This window comes from Drosophila virilis, chromosome X (genome assembly GCF_030788295.1).
Source record: "Drosophila virilis strain 15010-1051.87 chromosome X, Dvir_AGI_RSII-ME, whole genome shotgun sequence".
Lineage (NCBI taxonomy): Eukaryota > Metazoa > Arthropoda > Insecta > Diptera > Drosophilidae > Drosophila > Drosophila virilis.
In genome coordinates, this window is record NC_091543.1 from 27690347 (window position 1) to 27709752 (window position 19406).

Genomic DNA, 19406 nt, shown 5'->3' on the forward strand with positions numbered 1-19406 from the left:
TCAGTCAGCCAGTCTGTCCGTCCATCAGTCCGTCAGTCAGTCAATTAGTAAGTTGGTCAGTCAATCCATCAGTCAGTCAGTCAATCAGTAGGACAGTCAGTCGATCAGTCAGCCAGTCAATCAGTGAGTCTGTCTATCAGTCAACCAATTAGTATGTCAGTCAATAAATCAATCAGTCACTCAGTCAATCAGTAAGTCAGTCGATCAGTCAGTCAGTGAGTCTGTCTATCAGTCAACCTATTAGTAAGTCGGTCAGTCAATCAATCAGTCAGTCAGTCAGTCATACAGCAATCCAATCTGTCTATCCATAAATCCGTCAGTCAGCCAATTAGTAATTCGGTCAGTCAATCCATCAGTCAGTCAGTCAATCAGTAGGACAGTCAGTCCATCAGTCAGCCAGTCAATCAGTGAGTGTGTCTATCAGTCAACCATTAGTATGTCAGTCAGTCAATCAATCAGTCAGCCAGTCAATCAGTAAGTCAGTCGATCAGTCAACCAGTCAGTCAGTCGGTCTGTTTATCAGTCAACCAATTAGTAAGTCGGTCAGTCAATCAATCAGTCAGTCAGTGAGTCAGACAACCATCCAATCTGTCTGTCCATAAGTCCGTCAATCAACCAATTAGTAATTCGGGCAGTCAATCCATCAGTCAGTCAGTCAATCAGTAGGACAGTCAGTCGATCAGTCAGCCAGTCAATCAGTGAGTCTGTCTATCAGTCAACCAATTAGTATGTCAGTCTGTCAATCAATCAGTCAGTCAGTCATTAGTAAGTCAGTCGATTAGTCAGTCAGTCGGTCTGTCTATCAGTCAGCCAATTAGTAATTCGGTCAGTCAATCCAGCAGTCAGTCAGTCAATCAGCAAGTCATTCAGTCAGACAGCCAGTCAGTCTGTCCATCAGTAAGTCAGTCAGTCAATCCATCAGTTTGTCAGTCAGTCATCAGCCAACACAAGCAGCTTTTATATACATGTAGAAACATGTGTATGTATATTTGTTGCCTGCTCTCGATTTTGGCAACGGGTGCTAATGGGCCAACAATTTGTTTATTATACTCGACACTAAACGAGATAAATGCACCTCATAATCTAGCGACACCGGGCTGTGACGAACCGAAAAGGTTTGTATGGGAAATTTAGCTCTGGAGTTGTGCGAGTAAGAATCGTTTGTGTGTTCTCGAGCTCTGCGGCAAATAAACAGCAGAACGTGTACCTTGCCTGGCGACCGCTTATTATATAACTATAACGTTTATATAACACGAAATACATTGCAAACTCATGTTTGTGTATAGATAGATATAAGCTAAAAAGATTTAATTACACATTTTCCATTAGTTAATGTATAGAGTTTCAAAGATTTTTCACAAGAATTCAACGGCAACACGCAATATCAATAGTTCGGAATTGGCTGGATTTATTTTTGTAGACATGGCACTTGTTGCAACACAAGAACATTTACATAACTCCGGAATGACATACTCGCAAGTCGAAACCCATTCCGTTTGCCCAGATGGCAATATCAAACGATGCGACTTAAATAATAGCTGATTGTTGCATACTTAACAGACAAAAATATCTAAATGCGAACTGGGGCGTGTTCTCTCGGCGCACCGTTTTTTAATGATCGCAATGTGAACGATCTAGTTCTGGAAATAAACCTCAAGAAAATGTGCTCTTAATGTGCACGTTGTTAAAAGAAATCATTAGTGCATTGATCACTTTAGGTTATTGCATAATTGGCTGGACTTTATCATAGCAGTCGGAATTTTTGTTGTCAGTATGCGTTGCTTTGATGTTGAACATCAGTTTTCAGTATTTTATATTTTATATTCCAATATTATGTTGTTTGAAATTCAAAAGTTTCTGAAATTTCCCTATCAAAATTGTAACGGTTGCCAAAATTGCGGGCCTCAACAAATGATCAATGGTAAATCTAATTTTTACTCTAACAGACAGCCAAAACTGAGCGTTAAACTAACCAGAACCATGAGCGCCTAACTAACAGAGCGTTAAGCTCTCACAATTACATAAATACGCGGCCTGCTGTTAACTAACAGTGCACGCACTCAACTGTATCCAGCCCATTTACATAACATAAACATGTAAGTGCGCTGCATCTGGCGAGGCTGACGCTGCGTAGGCTGCGACTGTAACCTTGACAGCGGCTATGACCTTGGCCTTGGCTCTGATCACAAAATATGGCCATTGCATTTTTCGCCTATTTATTAAATATAAATTGCCATAATGGGCAATGAATTGTGCGCAAGAAGAAGAAGCAATAAGGATGCCGCTGCACGCACAGTCCAAAGGATTTTCAATTGGCAGCACCAGCTGCTGTTGTTGTTGTTGTTTTTATTGTTGTTGCTCTTGCTGTTGCTGTTGTTGGTGTTGTAGCTGCTCTTGCCGCTGGATGCAATTGCAATCGGGGCTATTTATAACCTGGCATAGCCAGCGGCTCGCCGCGTCTTTACTGATTGTTTTCAGTTGATTTTTTTTTTCTCCGTCTGGCCATAATTTATGTTATTTGACTTTAAAGCCCAGCTCCATGCAACGGCCCCACATAATGGCAGGTTTCGCCTGCTGCGGCCGCTCGGCGCGCCCTTTGCAATTAGCCTCTGCCACTGTGGTGCACGGAGCACGGCTGGACGGGTGCATGGTGCATGGAGTACTCTCAAGTGGCCCTTCGGCTTGTTGGCTAAGACTGAGACTCGAGTCTGATGCTGGAACTAAGTCGTCCCCCACGTTCATTAGCTGAATTGTTGCTTGACTTGTCACACTCCAGTTCAAGTTGCACTCCATTAGCATGATACGTGCCACAAGCTCTACTTTCTGTTTATTACACATTGTTTTCTAGTGCAGCCGCTGATCTTTATCAAATGTCTAAGAAGGGTATTATAGATACGGCAGCAACCCTCAACTTCCTCCAATGCAAAAACAAGCAACATGTCTTAAATTTATTTCATTTAAATAGCTTTAAATAGGCCAGGCTTAATTCAGAGTTTTTGACTTTCGATTTGTCATTTCTCTTTAGAAAAGCTATATAAAACCGATTTGTACGGCTCCCATCATAAGTTAAATATACCCATTAGCAGAGTACCGATTCATAGGCATTGCCACGACCGTCTATTTCCATTAAAAATAAGGTTCAGTTAATGGATTTAAAATATTTGCCCACTCTGTATACCATATATATTCGAAATCGGATAACAACTGAATTATATTATTCTGTTGGGTTTTAGAAAAAACTAATCTATCGCTTGCAATTTTCAGTTTAGTTAATATTTTGTCTTCTAAGTAAAGCTGAGCCGACTTTAAGCCGATCGCAAGATTTCAACATTGATGTTATTTCTAAAGATTCACAATTCGCATAATAGAATATATTACAGTACAAATGATGCCTAATATAGCGCACACATATATGTCTCAATGAAACTTGGCATTGAGCCATATTTTTGCCGGATCGGACCACGCTGTCATCTCTATATAGCTGCCAGACGAACTTACGGCCTTGCTGCTTTCAATGATATGTTTACCAAACTCATTAGCTTGGCCAAGTTATTAACATTGATGAACGACGTTTTCTCAGCTGCTGCTAAACATATTCTTAATATTTTCCAAAATAAGTCTGTTTTGGTTAAGTGTATTTGTATGTGGGTCAAAATGGATTTCTATGCGTACTTTAAGCCTGTTACAGGGTAGCTACCCGTCGACTACTCTTAACGAGCGCATTTTGACGTGTTTTCGTTGCAAACTACAAATGCAATTAGCTGCTTTAACAACAATGCAAAGGCAAACACAACAGCAACAACGTTAACAGCAACAGCAATAGCAACAAAAACAACAACAACAACATTAACATTAACAGCAACAATTCGCAAAATGTAATTAAATTGTTTTACTACGGTTTCGCTCGTTGGCATCGGCATAGAACAGGCAAAGCGTTAACTGTTACAAGCAGAACGCAATTAATAACCAGACAAACCCGAACCCGAACCCTAGCCTGAACCTTATACCAATATTAGCTTACAGCGCAAAACAGTTACATCAATGACAAGCACACATACATGCATGCATGCATACATACATATGTACATATTTATGTACTTACGTAGCTTCTTTTGTAAGTGCCTATCTGCTTTCATATTAACAGCAACAACAACAACAGCAACCAGAAAGCAGCTTCATCAAACGGCAACAAAAGCTTTTAATGTTTATTTTTAACTGACCGTCTCGCCCCTCCCTCAACGCCTACAACTGAACATATGCATGTGCTTTGAGTACACGTACAAAAAAACACAGAGAAAAAATGCATCAGATTTGCTCTTCGCTCAAAATCAAATTTTTTTTAAGGTAATTGTACCTAGTCACTTAGTTTACTCTCTTAAATTTTCTCAGTGCGCTATAAAACAGACCTCTCTGCTTAAGGGGCGTGTTGGTTTAGTCACGGCAGCCCTGAAGGCCTACATACATATATTGTACATGCTATACTTTTAAGTAACAGTTAACAGTTATTTATATATTTTCATAAAATCCCTCACAGCTGCACTGCAGGGCATACGTCAGTCGCCTAGGCCACTCTTGAATTCGTAACAATCATCTTCGCCTAACTCAAAAGTAAATAGTTCATAAATAAATGATTTCTATAATTACCGACACGATTGCCAGCAAAAGCAATGGAACGAAAATGGCACAGAAAACAAATATGAAATCTCTAGTCAAGAGTGCTGGACCATAATATACCCTGTACCCGACCAAAAGTGTCACGCAGTACGCAGTTCTATTAATCAGATGCATATGTATATATCACTACAAGAACAGGCACTTACCTGGATATATATGTATATATTTCTGTTCACATAGGCTAGTGCATTTATTAGTTTTTCACATTTCCGTATCACTTTTATATTGTCAACCATCGTGACTATTCACATTTTAATCCACATTATGAGTGTAGGGTATGAAAAGCTAAAATCAGAAGCACAAAAAATATGATGTACATGTGTGTGTGTGCGTATGGATGTGTGTTTATGCGTTTGTGGTTATATGTATGTATGTATGTATGTATGTATGTATGTATGTATGTATGTATGTATGTATGTCTATGTCGATGCACAGGCACAAAGCAGAGACATACAGACGACGCGTCGCTGAGGGCAGGCACTCGCTGTCAATTCGATGCCAACGCGGCGATTCTTGACATAACAAACGCACGTCAGTGTTTATCTTCAGTCTTCGTTTGCCTATTCTTTTAGCTTCCCCTCCCCAACTATTTCTAATGCACTCTTTTGCTGTCCGTTGTCGCTGCCGTTCAATAAACAAACCATTTTGTAATCTTACCTGAACCGAAAGTGGAGCAAACGAGCATTGATAGGGGGTCCGAATCGGATGTTCACTATGTCCAGGCTGTATATGTATGTATGCATGTACACATATACACTTTTGTATGTACAGGAATACATACATATGCATGTAAGCCTCTCAGACACTGGCAGGGGTCAAATAATGCAACACTTGTTTGTTAGAAAGAATATGAACGTGCGTTTGCCTCGCGTTTATTGCTCTTTTTGACTGCAGCTGATTCTTATGCTCTGCTTGCCCTTTCCACCGTTTTACAATTCTGTTATGTTATGTTATGTGTGTGTGTGTGTGTGTGTGTGTGTGTGTGCATTTGCGCTGCGTATGTAGGTGAGCGTCGGCCTAGCGTTGTCTGCTTTTTATGTTTTGTGGACTTAGGGTATTGACGGGCATATTAGTTGACGGGCTGTGCTCATGCACCAGCCTTGCTGATTAAGACTAAAAGTTAGTTGTACTTTAATCCGACTTGATATAAGAAATATGCATGCTTGATTTTCATCGAAATGTGCATAAATATATTGAATACTTACCTATAATATTGCACACAATATTGAATTGTGAGCGCATAAAGGGTGTACAGTAGTCGTGCTGCAAATCAACCGAACATGCTAACAGAACACAACACCAAAATGAACAAGAACAGCCTTCTTTCGTGTTTATTCTTCTGCTTTGGCTTCCTTCTGCCCCGGCACTGCTTCACTTCTCCTTGTTGTCGCTTGCTTATGCACTTGTCGCCTGTTCTAGTTGCGTTATCCACTCAGTTTTTGGACAATTTGCAGTGCGCACGCACGCAATGTGAACGTGAACGTATGCGAGATTCACGCAAAGCTCTCCAACAAATCGAACTCAAATCAAAAAGCTGATCAAAATTTAATTAAAATAATTCGCGTAGAACGATGAACCATTTGCGCGCGCATAAATTCAAATTGGGCGGCAAGGATAATGCGGCTGTCGCTGAAATTCCTTCGAATGCTGCCGCCGCCGACAACAATAACAGCATTAGCAACAACAATAACAACAGCAACATTAACAATAATAATAATGGGAGCAGCGGCAAAGGATTCCTCACCCGCATCAAACGTTACTCGGTGCTCGGGCATAAGCTCAGCCGTCGTCATTTGGGCAGCATGACTCTGTCGGGCGGGGTTGCCGGCAAGGATCGGTCCGGCTCGCCCAGCAAGCTGGCCACGGGCAGCTACAATATGACCGGCAGCAATTCCGAAGACCATCGGCTAGAGATTGGTGCGCCCATTCTGATATCGACCACAACACTGGACACAGATCGCTTTGGTGTGACGGAGGCGCGTCTCAAACAGATTGGGGGCGGCATTGCGAAGACATCCTCGATAGTCCGCACCCTAACGCCGCGCAGCTCCGATGAGGAAGAGTTCGTGGATGCTTGTGGCACGCCGCAAATCGAGCAGCCGACCAGCGCCGATCCGGAAACGGAGCATTTCGAGACGCCAACGCATCAGCCCGACCGAATGCTATCCCCGCCACCGACACCACCACCACCACCACCACCACCACCCGCACTGCCGGTCCCGCTCCCGCAGCTGGGTGTAGAGCCACCAATGCGACGGCCACGCATTGCCCGGCAACAACAGTCGCAATCCGTACAGAATCTACATCGATCCGAGCTGAAGGTCTATCTGCACAAGTCGCCATCGATGACGCTGGACATGAATATGACGGCACCGCCGCAGCTTGGCCTAAACCTGCCCGAACTGCCAGAGCTGTACGGCACCAGTGAGCTGAGCTTGGCGGCCAGCGACAACAAGGAGAACCATCATAGCACACCCCAACGTGGCCAGCAGGACAATCAAGAATCCGAGCCGAACGCACACATCATTTGTGGCTTTTTGGCGCAGCAGCAGTGCTTCAAGAGCATCGACTCCTTTCAGCTGATGCCGTCGAAGCAAAGCTCCAAGCAGAGCCTGACCAGCTGTCGCAGCAGCAGAAGTAGAAGCAGGAGCAGAAGCAGAAGCCACAGCCAGGTCAGCATCAACGAGGAGTTTGACTACGATCTCAAGTCGGTTAGCTATCAGAGCCTGAATGCCCAAAATCTGTTTGTGTCCATTGATGAGCTGCAGGAGATAACCAGGCAGATTAACGAGACGGAGGATTTTAACCGTGAAATCGATCTGGAGTACTGCACGCATCGGGATCAGCTGCGTCCCAGCGAGCGTCGCATCACACTGCTCAAGAATAAAAACCAGCGTCTGATCAACTTTAATCACAACAAGGAGAAGCTGCGCAAGGGCTGGCACGGCATGAAGCACTGGCTCGGCGAGGAGGGCACCAAGCTGAAGGAGGCAGTGCGCCAGCAAACGCCACTGAAACGTGTGGCACAATCTAAAACCAATCTTAATCAGTCCACCGGCAATGCCAGCCGCCAGTCAATGTCGCCAGACCGCAGTCGGGATCGGGATCGGGATATGACCGAAAGCTGCGAGGATGTCACCGATCGCACCGAATACGAACCTTCATTGTCCCAACATCCCAGTGATGAGGATCTGTCGCCGCACTCCAAACGTTTCAAAGACGAGGTACAGACGAGGCTGCAGCATTGTTTGGTCCCAATCCACATATACCACGTTCATATGTGCATCCGATGCTTGTGATCTCTTTTTAACATTTCTCTCCCTCTCTCTCCCCCCGATAGGGACAAAACGGCTTCGAGGAACTCAGACGCTATGTCAAACAGGGCGGCGACTTCAGCAAAGAGCTCATATTTGTTCTCCAAGAGCGGTAAGTCTTCCTAGTGTTACCCAGGATTATGCCTAGAGCCGAATAAAATAAGTCGAAACATCGAGAGGTTTGCTTCGGGTAAACAAGGTAGTCGTGGTCGAGGGTTCTCGTCAGCCAAAAGGATTTAATGCAAATGTAGAAGGTCTCTTTTAAGATATCTCCATGTGCTCCAAGCCTGTAGGCTCTAGCTAGCTTTCGGCTAGTATAAGGAGACATAAACTTAGGCATAAGTCGAATTGATTTATTTATTGAAAAATTGACGATAAAGCTCTTGCAATCCTTTCTGGTAATCATCTAGTGCCGACTCGGAGCTGATCTACTCCAAGTCGCTGTCGAAGTTGGCCAATAAACTGAATAAAGCTGGCCGGGAGGTGCCCGGAAGTGTGGCGGATGCCTGGCGTGGTGTTGCTACAGAAATGGAAAGTCGCAGCGACATCCATCGCCAGCTGGCAGCCTCGCTGACCGATGAGCTTGTGAAGCCGCTCAAGACGGTCGTGGATAATCATCACAAGACCCGCAAAGCGGTAAGTTAGTCCAGCAAATGCGAATCGAGTGCGATCCTAAACGAACATATATATTTGAAACCAGGTCGAAAGCAATGTGGACAAAGCGGCACGTGTGCTGAGCGAGTGGCGCGTGAGCGAGGCAAAGGCCAAGAAGGCCTCGCACACGGCCGCTAGGGAGAACGAGAAGCTGCAGGATGCGATGCTGGACGTGCGCATACAGAAATCGCCATCGATAGCGCTGTTACATCAGGGGCCCAACAAACTGGCCGCCGAGAAGGAGCTCAAGTCGGCCGAAAAAGACTGCGTCAAGCTGGACAACAAGCGCAAGAAGGCCGAGGAGGCGGTCAAACGTGCGGACGTTGAATACTATACGCTGTGCGTGCGCGCCGAGCGTGCCCGTGTCGACTGGGAAATGGCCGTGCTGCGCGGCTCCTCCCAGCTGCAGAGCAGCGAGCAGCACCGTGTGGGCAATATGCATAACTTTGTGCAGCAATATGCGCGCCTTATCAGCGATATGAATCCCATTTTGGGCAACCTAACCAACAGTCTGCAGCAGCAGCTGGATGCCTGCAATGTGGCCAAGGATATGCAGGTGGTGCGCAATATACGCCGCAATTCCGAGGGTCCCAGCGAGCAGCTACTGCCCGACTTCTATTGCGAGCACACCACGCTGGCCATGAACCGTGAGCGGCGCAAGCACTCGCTGATCAAGCTGCTGCAGTTGGTCAAAACAGATTTGGAACGGGAGCGACGCTCCAGAGATGGCCTGCGCGGCCTATCACAGTCGCTCAACAACCAGGAGCATCAGAACATTACCGATAAGCTATACCATGTACGTTTTCATAGCTATAGCCGAACAAATTGAATAGGTTTCACTTAACTTTTCACTTTGATCTCTGCTGCAGATTCGCTCCATGCTGACTTATTTGGAGGGCGCACGTCTGAAGCTGCACTCCGCGCTGCTCGAGCTGGACCATAAGCCGCGCACAACACATCCGCTGGCGCAGCATATACAGGTTCAGATGCACCAACTTTATCAAAACAACAATTATACAATCAGTTATAACTATTTCGCAGATCACACGGGATCGCACGGGCCTGCAGCAGAGCATACTCAAGGTGCCCAACTGGATGAAGAACAATGACAAGACACAGAATACGAGCACGTTGCTGTCGCAGGATAATAGCGATGGCATCGCAGACGATGAGGATGACTATTCGCAATTGCAGAGTCAGACGAACAGCTCCTGTGCAAACATTAGTGTGGTGGCTGCGCCCACATCGGCGCTGCTGAAGCACTTCAATCGCAGCAAGAGCAATATTGAAACCTTTACCAGCCAACCAAAGATAATCTCCACAACCAATGCATCGCTGGCGGCGACGGCGACGGCAACGGCGACAGCGGCTAAGTCCAAAACGCTGTCCGCTGGCCAAACGAATGGGGATCGCGGCCAGGCAGATGGTGGCTCCAATCAGCAGGACTCTGACTTTGATGAGTTTAGTTCGCAGGACGAGGATGAGGCTGAGCCGATAACAACACAAAATTTCTATCAAAATGCGCAGGAGGTGCAAAGCTCATCCATGAGCTCCCAAGGCGCCAATAGCAATTTCACCAGCGTCAGCTCCAAAGATGGCGGCCAGTGTCAGGTGCTCGGGCGCTGCAAGGCGCTCTACAGCTACACACCAAAACTCTACGACGAACTGGAGCTGAGTCCAGGCGATGTTATCGAGGTGCATGCCAAACAGGACGACGGCTGGTGGCTGGGCGCATTGCGCAATCAAATTGGCATCTTTCCGGCAACCTACGTGGAGGAGTGTGTCTAGCATATCGTATCCATATAAGCCACATAGTTTTTTAAGAGTGTGAGAGTGATACTTAAGCTTCTTTATGTGTGTATGTGTGTGTGTGTGTGTGTGCGTGAGTGTGTGTGTGTGTGCGTCTGCTTGAATGTATGTGCGTGGGTGAGTTTTGAAGAATGTCATATTGTATTTAATTTCGCTTATCTGCCCCTTTTAATATATGCTTACAACGAGCTCTAAAGGTCTCTGCATTAAAATATCTAAAATTTAAAAAAAATGAACACAAATTTATATATTTAAATAGTTTTTTTTTTTTTAATTATTATTATTATTTATAGCGCCCAGTTAAGCCATTTCTCTTGCACACATATACTTGACTACGTGTAATTATCATATTGAATAAATATAATTTGTTTGTTTTTTTTTTTTTTTCATTTACATAATGGAACTACATACAACACACAAATGAATATATATATTAAACAGAATCGAAAATTGTTTTTCCTTATTCATATGCTTAATAAGTTATGTAAAGAATTAAAAACAAAAGATATATGCGCATATATTACATATTTTGTAGTATAGCTTGTATTTTGTTTTCTTATAAATATATCAAAAATAATTGTATTTAATGTTCGAAATCGTATATGCGATATGGGGCATTTACTATATTTACGCTAGGCAAATTGAAATTGCTTTAAAATTGTTTGAAATGTGAAAATTTTGTTTGTATTTTGGATGAAATAATTCGGCGATGCCCGGCATAAAATGCATGTTGTGTTCAACATGCATCACAGTATTCGCAATATCAAGAAATATTCGTTCCAATAATAAGTCATTTATTATATGCAAAAATGTTCTAATTGGAATATCTCGTGTATATGTTATATAGTCTGTATTGGATATGGATTCCAATCAAGGTTAGAAAAATGCAAATCTTTTTAAGATTAACTGGGCATAGCATAAATATAGTAATTGATTATTAAACGTAGACAATATTGCTTCGTCCAGGCAAGATATATATTTATATAAATGTATATGAATAAGAGTCCAAGAGCACCATAAACTGGGCAATTACGAAAACTGTTCAGCCCTGGTTGCTCACCTCCTTTGCAGTGGAAACTGGCGCCGGAGCTGGAGCTGGAGCTGGAGCTGTAGGTGGTGCTGTTGCTGTGCTTGTGGTGGCAGCTGTGTCCAGGCAGCGCAGCTTCTGGTACATGTGTATGTAGTGGGCCTGTAGCTGCTTTTGATAGCCCAGGACTTTGTCCTTTTCGGCGCACCATTGACGCTTCTCCAGCTCCAGATTGATGCGAAAATCGTCGAGCTTTTGACGCAACTTGGCTATGTCTTCGGCATAGGTGGTCGACTCCTCGATGAGCGTGTCCAAAGCTTGCTGCGCCGGCTGGCCCTGATCCAGCTGCAGTCGCTCCATGATGGCGTCCAGTTGCTGTGGTGCCGTCGTCTGTGGCTTGGCTGTTATTGTCGCCGCCTGACTCGTATACTTGCGCGTCTTCTGGCAGATCTCGTTCAAGTTGTCCAGCTGCTGCTTGAGCCGCGTATAACGGCCGCAGGGCTCCTCGCCGTACTCGTGCGCAATGGCCAGATCGGATAGCTCCTTGCGCAGCTTGGCCAGCTCGTTGGTCAGCGCTCCGATCACCTGATCCTTGAGCGCAATGATTTTGTTTAGCTGCTGCAGCTGTTGCTCCTGTTGCTGGTTTTCCTCCGTCTGCTGCTTTGGTTGACTTTGGCATGTTATTGTCTTACAGTTGTTGTTGTTATTGTTGTTGTAGTTGTTATTGTTGTTGTAGTTGTTGTTGTTGTTGTTGTTGTTTAATTGGTTGATGTTGTTGCTGTGTCTCAGGCTAACAATTGCATGATCCTTCATGTTGATTTCAAGCTGAGCAAACGAAATGAGAATCCATTAGCTCAAGATATATGCCTGGGAAATTATGTCGAATTATCGATAAGCTCGATTACACCAAAATTGATAACAATCGATATCAGCTAACCTAACAATTACCCAATAAAAGATCGTTTCATACATAACTTTTTTAAGAATTTATGTCGACTTATCGATAAGCCTAATTGCTCTAAAATCGATAACAATGGATATCAGCTCAGATATCGATATCAGCAGAGATTTGAGCCAGCAACTTCGTAGCCCGGTGGCCCAAACGATTAATTGAGCCAGTTTTGAGCCAGTTGTTAAATAACTTTGAAACTTGGAGCTAGATGCGGAACTTACATGCGCCTCCTTGAGCTGCGTCTTGAGTAAAGCTATTTCGCCGTTGCGTTCGCAAACCTTCCACTCGCTGTCCTCCAGCTGGAGACGCAGAGCGGCCATCGTCTGTTGAGCCTCGTTCAGCTGCTGGTTAAGTTCCTGGGCGGAGCACTGCAGCTGCTGTTCGGAGTTCTTGAGGCTCTTGTTGCTGCAGCGCGTCAGATCGAGCTGCTGCTGCAGCTTGTGCAGCTGCTCGGATTGGCGCAGATTGTGCTGCTTGAGCTGGAACTGCTGCAGGGCCAGCAGCTGCTCCATTTTCTTGAACTTGAGATGATACTCGCGCTGCTGGCTCTCGTAGAAGAGCTTCAGGCGCTGCGTCTCGTGCTCCCAGTACACTTCCTTGTCCTGTTGAAAATGAAATTGGACAATGTGGCGTCTATCAGTGAGGCTGGCGGTTAGGCATGTTTGTTATTTAACCTTTTGGACTTTGAAAATTACTTTCTCATTCTGTTCCATTGCCTGTCGCAGATACGACAGCTCCGAGTCGCGGTCCTTGAGCGCCGCCTCCAGCTCCGATATGCCCGAGTCCGAGGGCGAGGGCGTCAGATCGCTGCCAGCTGCCACGACATTGCTCTTGCTACAAATCGTTGACCAAGACTCCGGTTAGTTGCCAAATGCTTGAAGAGATTAGGCGTTGCTTGTTGTTACCTGTTGCCGCCATCCGGCCTATCATGGCCGCTGAGACACTCCAGACCCAGACCCAAGCCCAGACCCAGACCCAGACCCAGGCCCAGGCCGAGGCCATCCTCGTTGCTGCTGCGCTGGACGACGCGTTGGCCGCGTCTGCGCGCCGCCAAATGACGCAGATCTGTTGTGCCTGGCATGAGGCAAAAATGTAGAACGGCCGACGGTTACAGAAATTGGATTACTTACTGCCAAATTTGTGTGTGGCTGCCGTGGAGAGCGGCACCAGCGAAGGCGTCGAACCGTAGCCATAACGCTCGCCCGGCACCGGTTGCTGTGTCGAATGCGACTGCTGCAGCTGCTGCAGCTGCTGCTGCTGCGCCTGCTGCTGCTGTTGCTGAGAGGCAATGCGATAGTCCGGCTCGAAGGGAATGGGCTTGAAGGCGATCGGACGCAGAAAGTTGCCGGACCCGATTTGCTGCAGCGAAAGGCAAGCGCGACATCAATCAATTCAAGTGCGCCCAACCCAAGACCCATGGCACACCTAATGCCAGCTCAATGTCAAGCCTCACCTGTTCTTTGGCCTCGCCCGGCTGCTGCGGCAGCTGCGACTGCTGTTCGCTAATGGCCAGCCGGCTTCCGGCAGCTATGGGCGTGGTGCGGCGCAATGTCGACGTTTGTGGGCCATTGAGCATTGCCGGCAATGACTGGAGCGACTCCTCGGGCGACTTGCTATCATCAGCACCCAGCTGGCCCAGCTGGCCGGTGCTGGCCACGCAGCTGCGGCTCAGCTCGAACATTTGCCGAATGTTCTGGAACTTGCTGCGCATCTGTGCGCCACTCAGCGCATCGTCATCCAGATTACTGTGGCTGCCAAACTTCTGACTCAGACGCCGCTGCTCCTGGCGTGACTTCAGTGTGCCCGTATGCAGTGCTGTGTGCCCGGGCAGCTGCAGCTGTGGTGATCCGAGCGCCGTCTGGCCCATGCTCTGGCCAAAGCTCGGCGTACTGCGCAGCGCCAGCGGCGCATTGTTCTCCAGCGATACGGAGCGCTTGTGGCCGCGCTTGCCCAGCGGCTGGCTCTGGCCGGAGGCAACACTTCCGCTGGCCGCTGCTCCCATCGCATGCGCCGGCACAGCCATGTGTGTGGCCCCAGACATCCCGAATCGTGCAGCTGCCAAGTGCAAAAGAAATTTTCGATACCATAAATACACGTATATAAAAATCCCATGGAAATGTCGTAGCCAGTCCTAGTCTTTGTTCCATCGCATAAGAAAAGTATTGCTGTGTGTGGTCGCCAAGCCTCAAAACGATTCGCTGATCCGACTCCCTGATGCTGATGCTAACGGCGTGGACCGCTTTTCACAGTGCCACACACACTCGCACACACACTCTCCCGCGGCCAGACGCACTTTCTCGTACCAAGACTGGTCGACCTATATTCTAGCAACTAACTAAGGCGCAACTATTTCTGCCCAGCTTTAGCGTTCCAGTGTGTCCACTGTCCACTGACCACGGCGTCCAACGGTGCTCAGTTTTATTGGGACTTCGACCACTTGGTAAGGTTCTTCCAGCGGCAACTGGTTTTTGCGTTGCGACAGCATTTGGCAACAGGTGCTGGCAGATCGGCAGCACGGCCACCTTTTGGCCATGGCATTCAGCATTTCAACCAAGGTTAGTTGGGTATTTCAGGCCAAAGCACAGCCTAACCGGTATGTCCGACAAATACTAAGCACAGCGAGTACACCGAACATCAAATACCCTAGTCAGCTGGGCTTATGGCCCAGAAGAGCTTTTATAAAATGACAACTAATTCCGAGAATGTTTCCCTAAAGAACTATATGATATAGAAGTCCGATCTTGATTCCAAGTAATTATTCCTGTTAAGCTATATGATATAGAAGTCCGATCTTGATTAGCTAACTAATTCCCAACAAGTATCCCTATAGAACTACATGATCATGTATCCCCATATGATCTATATAATATAAAAGTTCGATCTTGATTCCGACTAATTATTCCTGTTAAGCTATATGATATAGAAGTCCGATTTTGATTAGCTAACTAATTCCGAACAAGTATCCCCTTATGATCTATATGATATAGAAGTTCGATCTTGATTCCGACTAATTATTCCTGTTGAACTATATCATATAGAAGTCCGATTTTGATTAGCTAACTAATTCCGAACAAGTATCCCTATAGAACTACATGATATATAAGTTCGATCTAGATTCCGACTAATTATTCCTGTTGAACTATATCATAGAAGTCCGATCTTGATTAGCTAACTAATTCCCCATATGATCTGTATGATATAGAAGTCCGATCTTGATTAGCTAACGAATTCCATCACGTATCCCTATAGAACTATATGATATAGAAGTCTCATCTTCATTCCGACTATTTATTCCTGTTAAACTATATGATATAGAAGTTCGATCTTGAGTAGCTAACTAATTCCGAACAAGTATCCCTATAGAACTACATGATCATGTATCCCCATATGATCTATATAATATAAAAGTTCGATCTTGATTCCGACTTATTATTCCTGTTAAGCTATATGATATCGAAGTCCGATTTTGATTAGCTAACTAATTCCGAACAAGTATCCCTTTATGATCTATATGATATAGAAGTTCGATCTTGATTCCGACTAATTATTTCTGTTGAACTATATCATATAGAAGTCCGATTTTGATTAGCTAACTAATTCCCCATATGATCTGTATGATATAGAAGTCCGATCTTGATTAGCTAACGAATTCCAATCACGTATCCCTATAGAACTATATGATATAAAAGTTCGATCTTGATTTGTCACGCTTATAAATTTAAGATATCTAGAAAAACTCATTTTCCTGTACTAGCATATAGTACTCCGATGTTGTTAAGACTTTGTGTGTGTTAAAAGTAGCTCGAAGTTCATGCAATAACTTCATTTTTTTACCGATCGCAACTATATGATATAGTAGTTTGATTTTGCAATCAAAAAGTCTCAAATTTGCTCAAGATTTTTTTGGAAAACCCGAAGAACTACTTCTACGAACATCTCAATTTTCGATATAGTGTTTCGATCCGGCATGCAACAGAAAGACGAACCCAAGCAAAGTCTCAAAATCTCTAAAAAAAAAAAACAGACAGGCAGACAACTCGACTGTCCTAACTTTAGGGTCGGGAATGAAGTCAGATTCATGAATTTGGGCTTTTATATAACGAGTTCTCAAGTACGATTAGGCCAATTATAGTTATGTTTAATCACATCTAATAAGCAATAATAACAATTTTGCTGACTTGCGCAACATAACGAGGAAACGAATGCGAAAATACTCAAAATTACTTAATTATAAATTGGCATCCATTCTAAAATACTCGAAACGAATGCTGCATACACAAATGTTGTCTCACAACTTTGTTTCCTTGATTTTGTTATACATTTCGAACCAAGCTTGAAGCTTGTTCAGTTTCCATACGCATAGCTCTTGAAATGTGATTGGCCCTCTCGAAGTTCTTTTTCATATTGTTCGGGTAATATTCTATCATTGCTTTCATTGATAACTACTCGCTTTATAGCATGACCTGTTTTACTGTTTGTCAATCTATTAAGATAGTGCACAACACATCTTTTGTTTATAATTTATTGATAGCATTTGTTTTAGGCGAAGGTTTTGGAGCATTCGCTGCTTTTGTATGCTCGTAGAAATTATTTAATTTCTTGCTAGAGTTAACATCTTCTTGAAACAGAACTAAACAGACACCTGCTTATTTGTACATGCGTGTGTCTTATGATATGAGCTTACTTGCCGCTGCGCGCCTTTCTATGCAATTCTCATAGATTGAAATAAGGCTTGCGCTTTGCATGCTTTCGATTATAAGTTTGAACAACTTTATCTCTGCCTTTACTCTTACTCTAAATCACTTTCTCTCTCTCTCTTGCTCACACACTCTTTATCTATCTGTCTCTCTCACTCCCTCTCTCTCTCCCTCTCTCTCTCTCTCTCTCTTATTTTATTCATATTTTTCTCTGCTGCTAATTCGTTCTTTCTGTGATGTTGTGCGTCAAACAAGTTTTGTCTGCCTCCTACGATAGCAATCAAATAATTATACGTTTGTGGGTGAATTTTTGGGTAAGTACATTTTTACATATATATGTATATATTCACATATCAATAAAAATAAATGTTAAGGCAATTCAGTTGTGGGCCCGTCAAGTATATAAATGTACATAAAATAAAAGCAATATTTTGAGGAAAAGGGCGGGTCGTCGTAGTTTGTGTGTGAAAAGAAGAAAAAGAAAAAACAATGTCTAAGCAACTGCAACTGCAGACTATTAAATACTTAGTAATAACAAACACAATGCATAGATAAATATACAAATATTTTAACTTGCTTGCAAGTTCACTTTTCGTATGATGAAAAAATGATTTAAGAAATAATGCTGCAGTTATTATTTTCATTGAAATTAAAGCTTGCATAAGCAACATAATTAAATGGACTGTCATCACGTTAATTAATTTAAAGAGTGTATGAATATTATATTTAAATGTATATATAAACGACTTTTGTGCAGCTGCCACATCAAGAGATGTAGAAATGGAATTGTTAAGCAATTAGTAGTAGAAGAAGAAAAGGAAACATTTTGCTAGTGTTTTATTTTCCATACAGTTGGATAAGCAAAACCCATTCAGGTTCAACGAATGAATAGCGGGTCATTCATTTCAATTGCGGCTCAAACAGCTCGACGCGACGGATAGTTGAGATAGTCGAGCGGTTCGAGTATGAGTACGCGTTCGAGTGCGAGCTAGATATGTGTGTACGTATAAATATTTCGCAAGCTTTTCTATTATATGCTCGCTAAAACGCATTAAACCGGACCGGACCGGACTCCATTGTGGACACGTTTCGCAACGGTAACGCCGACGACGAGCCAATAAAATCTTGGGAGACTTTTGTAGGCCTGGCTCAAACAATGCCGGCAACAAAGCGACCGATCAGGCGACAACTTTAACAACAATCAACGCCAACAACGACGTCGACGTCGACGGCGACGTCGACAAACTGCCAATGTAATTTATGTACTTCTGCTGATGGCTTGTGAAACACACACATACACACACACACCTGCACACACCTGCACACACTCACACATTAGCAGCTAACTGTTAGTTTGATGGCGAACCAGCGAAATGAAGTATCTGCAAAATGTTTTTGCGTATCTGAAAAAAAAAAAAGAAAAAAACAAAACCTGTTCGCATTTTGGCCGCCGGCCCGTTCTTGATGGCCAAAAAACCAATTTTTTTTCCCAACCCATTTTGAAAGTTTCCATCAATGAAAGTCCATAAGCCAGCAGCAATATCATAAGATCATAAAATAGTATAAAAATCATAAACAACAGCAGCGCGGCTCAGATCCGCATCGCTGCCCATTCAATCAGAACTCGCATTTGCATTCGATTTTGAAAAGTGTTTTGACCCCAAAATCACACACACACACACACACACACAGTCCAAGAACAAATAGCCGTTGTTTCATGTTTTGGCTTCGTATACCCTGTACGCAAAGTGTTGGCAGAGAGAACGAGAGAGTGATATGTTGTGAATGCAGAGTATATTTCGGGGCAGAGTTTTCGAACTGAGCTTCTTTCCAAGTTCTATCTAAATATTACGAACAGGCTAAATATTTATATATTTTCGGTATTTTCTGTAGTCACAGTTTGAGAGTCTCTGCTTTTTGGTGAGCTTAAGTAAATGCCTCTCAGAGTTATACAATCAATATTTACACTGTAAACAGGGTATTGCGCAGTCGGTTAGACGCCTTCTTGCTTGACCAATAGAATTAACAGGGGCAAACATTGTCACAGTCACTGTCGCAGTCACAGTCGCGAGCGCCGTCGCAATCGCAATCGCATTCACAGTGACTGTTACAGCCACAATCGCATTTTCTGTCACAGTTACGAGCGCAGTCACAATTGCAGTCACATCCACAGTCGCTTGTCACAGTCCCAGTCACAATCGCAGTTACATTCCCCAGCGCAGTCACAGTCTCAAGTCACATCCGCAGTCGCTTGTCACAGTCACAGTCATAGTCGCAGT

The 19406-nt window shown here is 44.2% G+C and overlaps 2 protein-coding genes across 7 annotated transcripts in view; one reads left to right on the forward strand and one right to left on the reverse strand.

Moving 5' to 3' along the window:
* The window catches only part of Nost (Nostrin), a 27942-nt gene extending 17117 nt beyond the window's left edge, over positions 1-10825 (forward strand). For 2 of the 5 annotated variants that reach the window (XM_032439007.2, XM_070211149.1), the window contains 5 exons: positions 8015-8100; positions 8399-8624; positions 8689-9438; positions 9512-9622; positions 9684-10825. In XM_032439007.2, coding sequence (XP_032294898.1) covers positions 8015-8100; positions 8399-8624; positions 8689-9438; positions 9512-9622; positions 9684-10430 — 1920 coding nt within the window. In that variant the 3' untranslated portion in view covers positions 10431-10825. Of the gene's footprint in view, positions 1-1817; positions 1922-6000; positions 7899-8014; positions 8101-8398; positions 8625-8688; positions 9439-9511; positions 9623-9683 lie in introns of those variants that run through there. The other 3 variants (XM_015171018.3, XM_015171017.3, XM_002055035.4) reach the window with 3 other exon arrangements.
* Positions 10489-19406, reverse strand: part of LOC6631612 (leucine zipper putative tumor suppressor 1) — a 17986-nt gene continuing 9068 nt past the window's right edge. Inside the window, exons 2-7 of one of the 2 annotated variants that reach the window (XM_032439020.2) lie at positions 13884-14485; positions 13561-13789; positions 13336-13504; positions 13126-13264; positions 12652-13032; positions 10489-12303 (exon numbers count right to left, since the gene is read on the reverse strand). In XM_032439020.2, coding sequence (XP_032294911.1) covers positions 11494-12303; positions 12652-13032; positions 13126-13264; positions 13336-13504; positions 13561-13789; positions 13884-14471 — 2316 coding nt within the window. In that variant the 5' untranslated portion in view covers positions 14472-14485 and the 3' untranslated portion in view covers positions 10489-11493. Of the gene's footprint in view, positions 12304-12651; positions 13033-13104; positions 13265-13335; positions 13505-13560; positions 13790-13883; positions 14486-19406 lie in introns of both variants that reach the window. The other variant, XM_015171135.3, reaches the window with a different exon arrangement.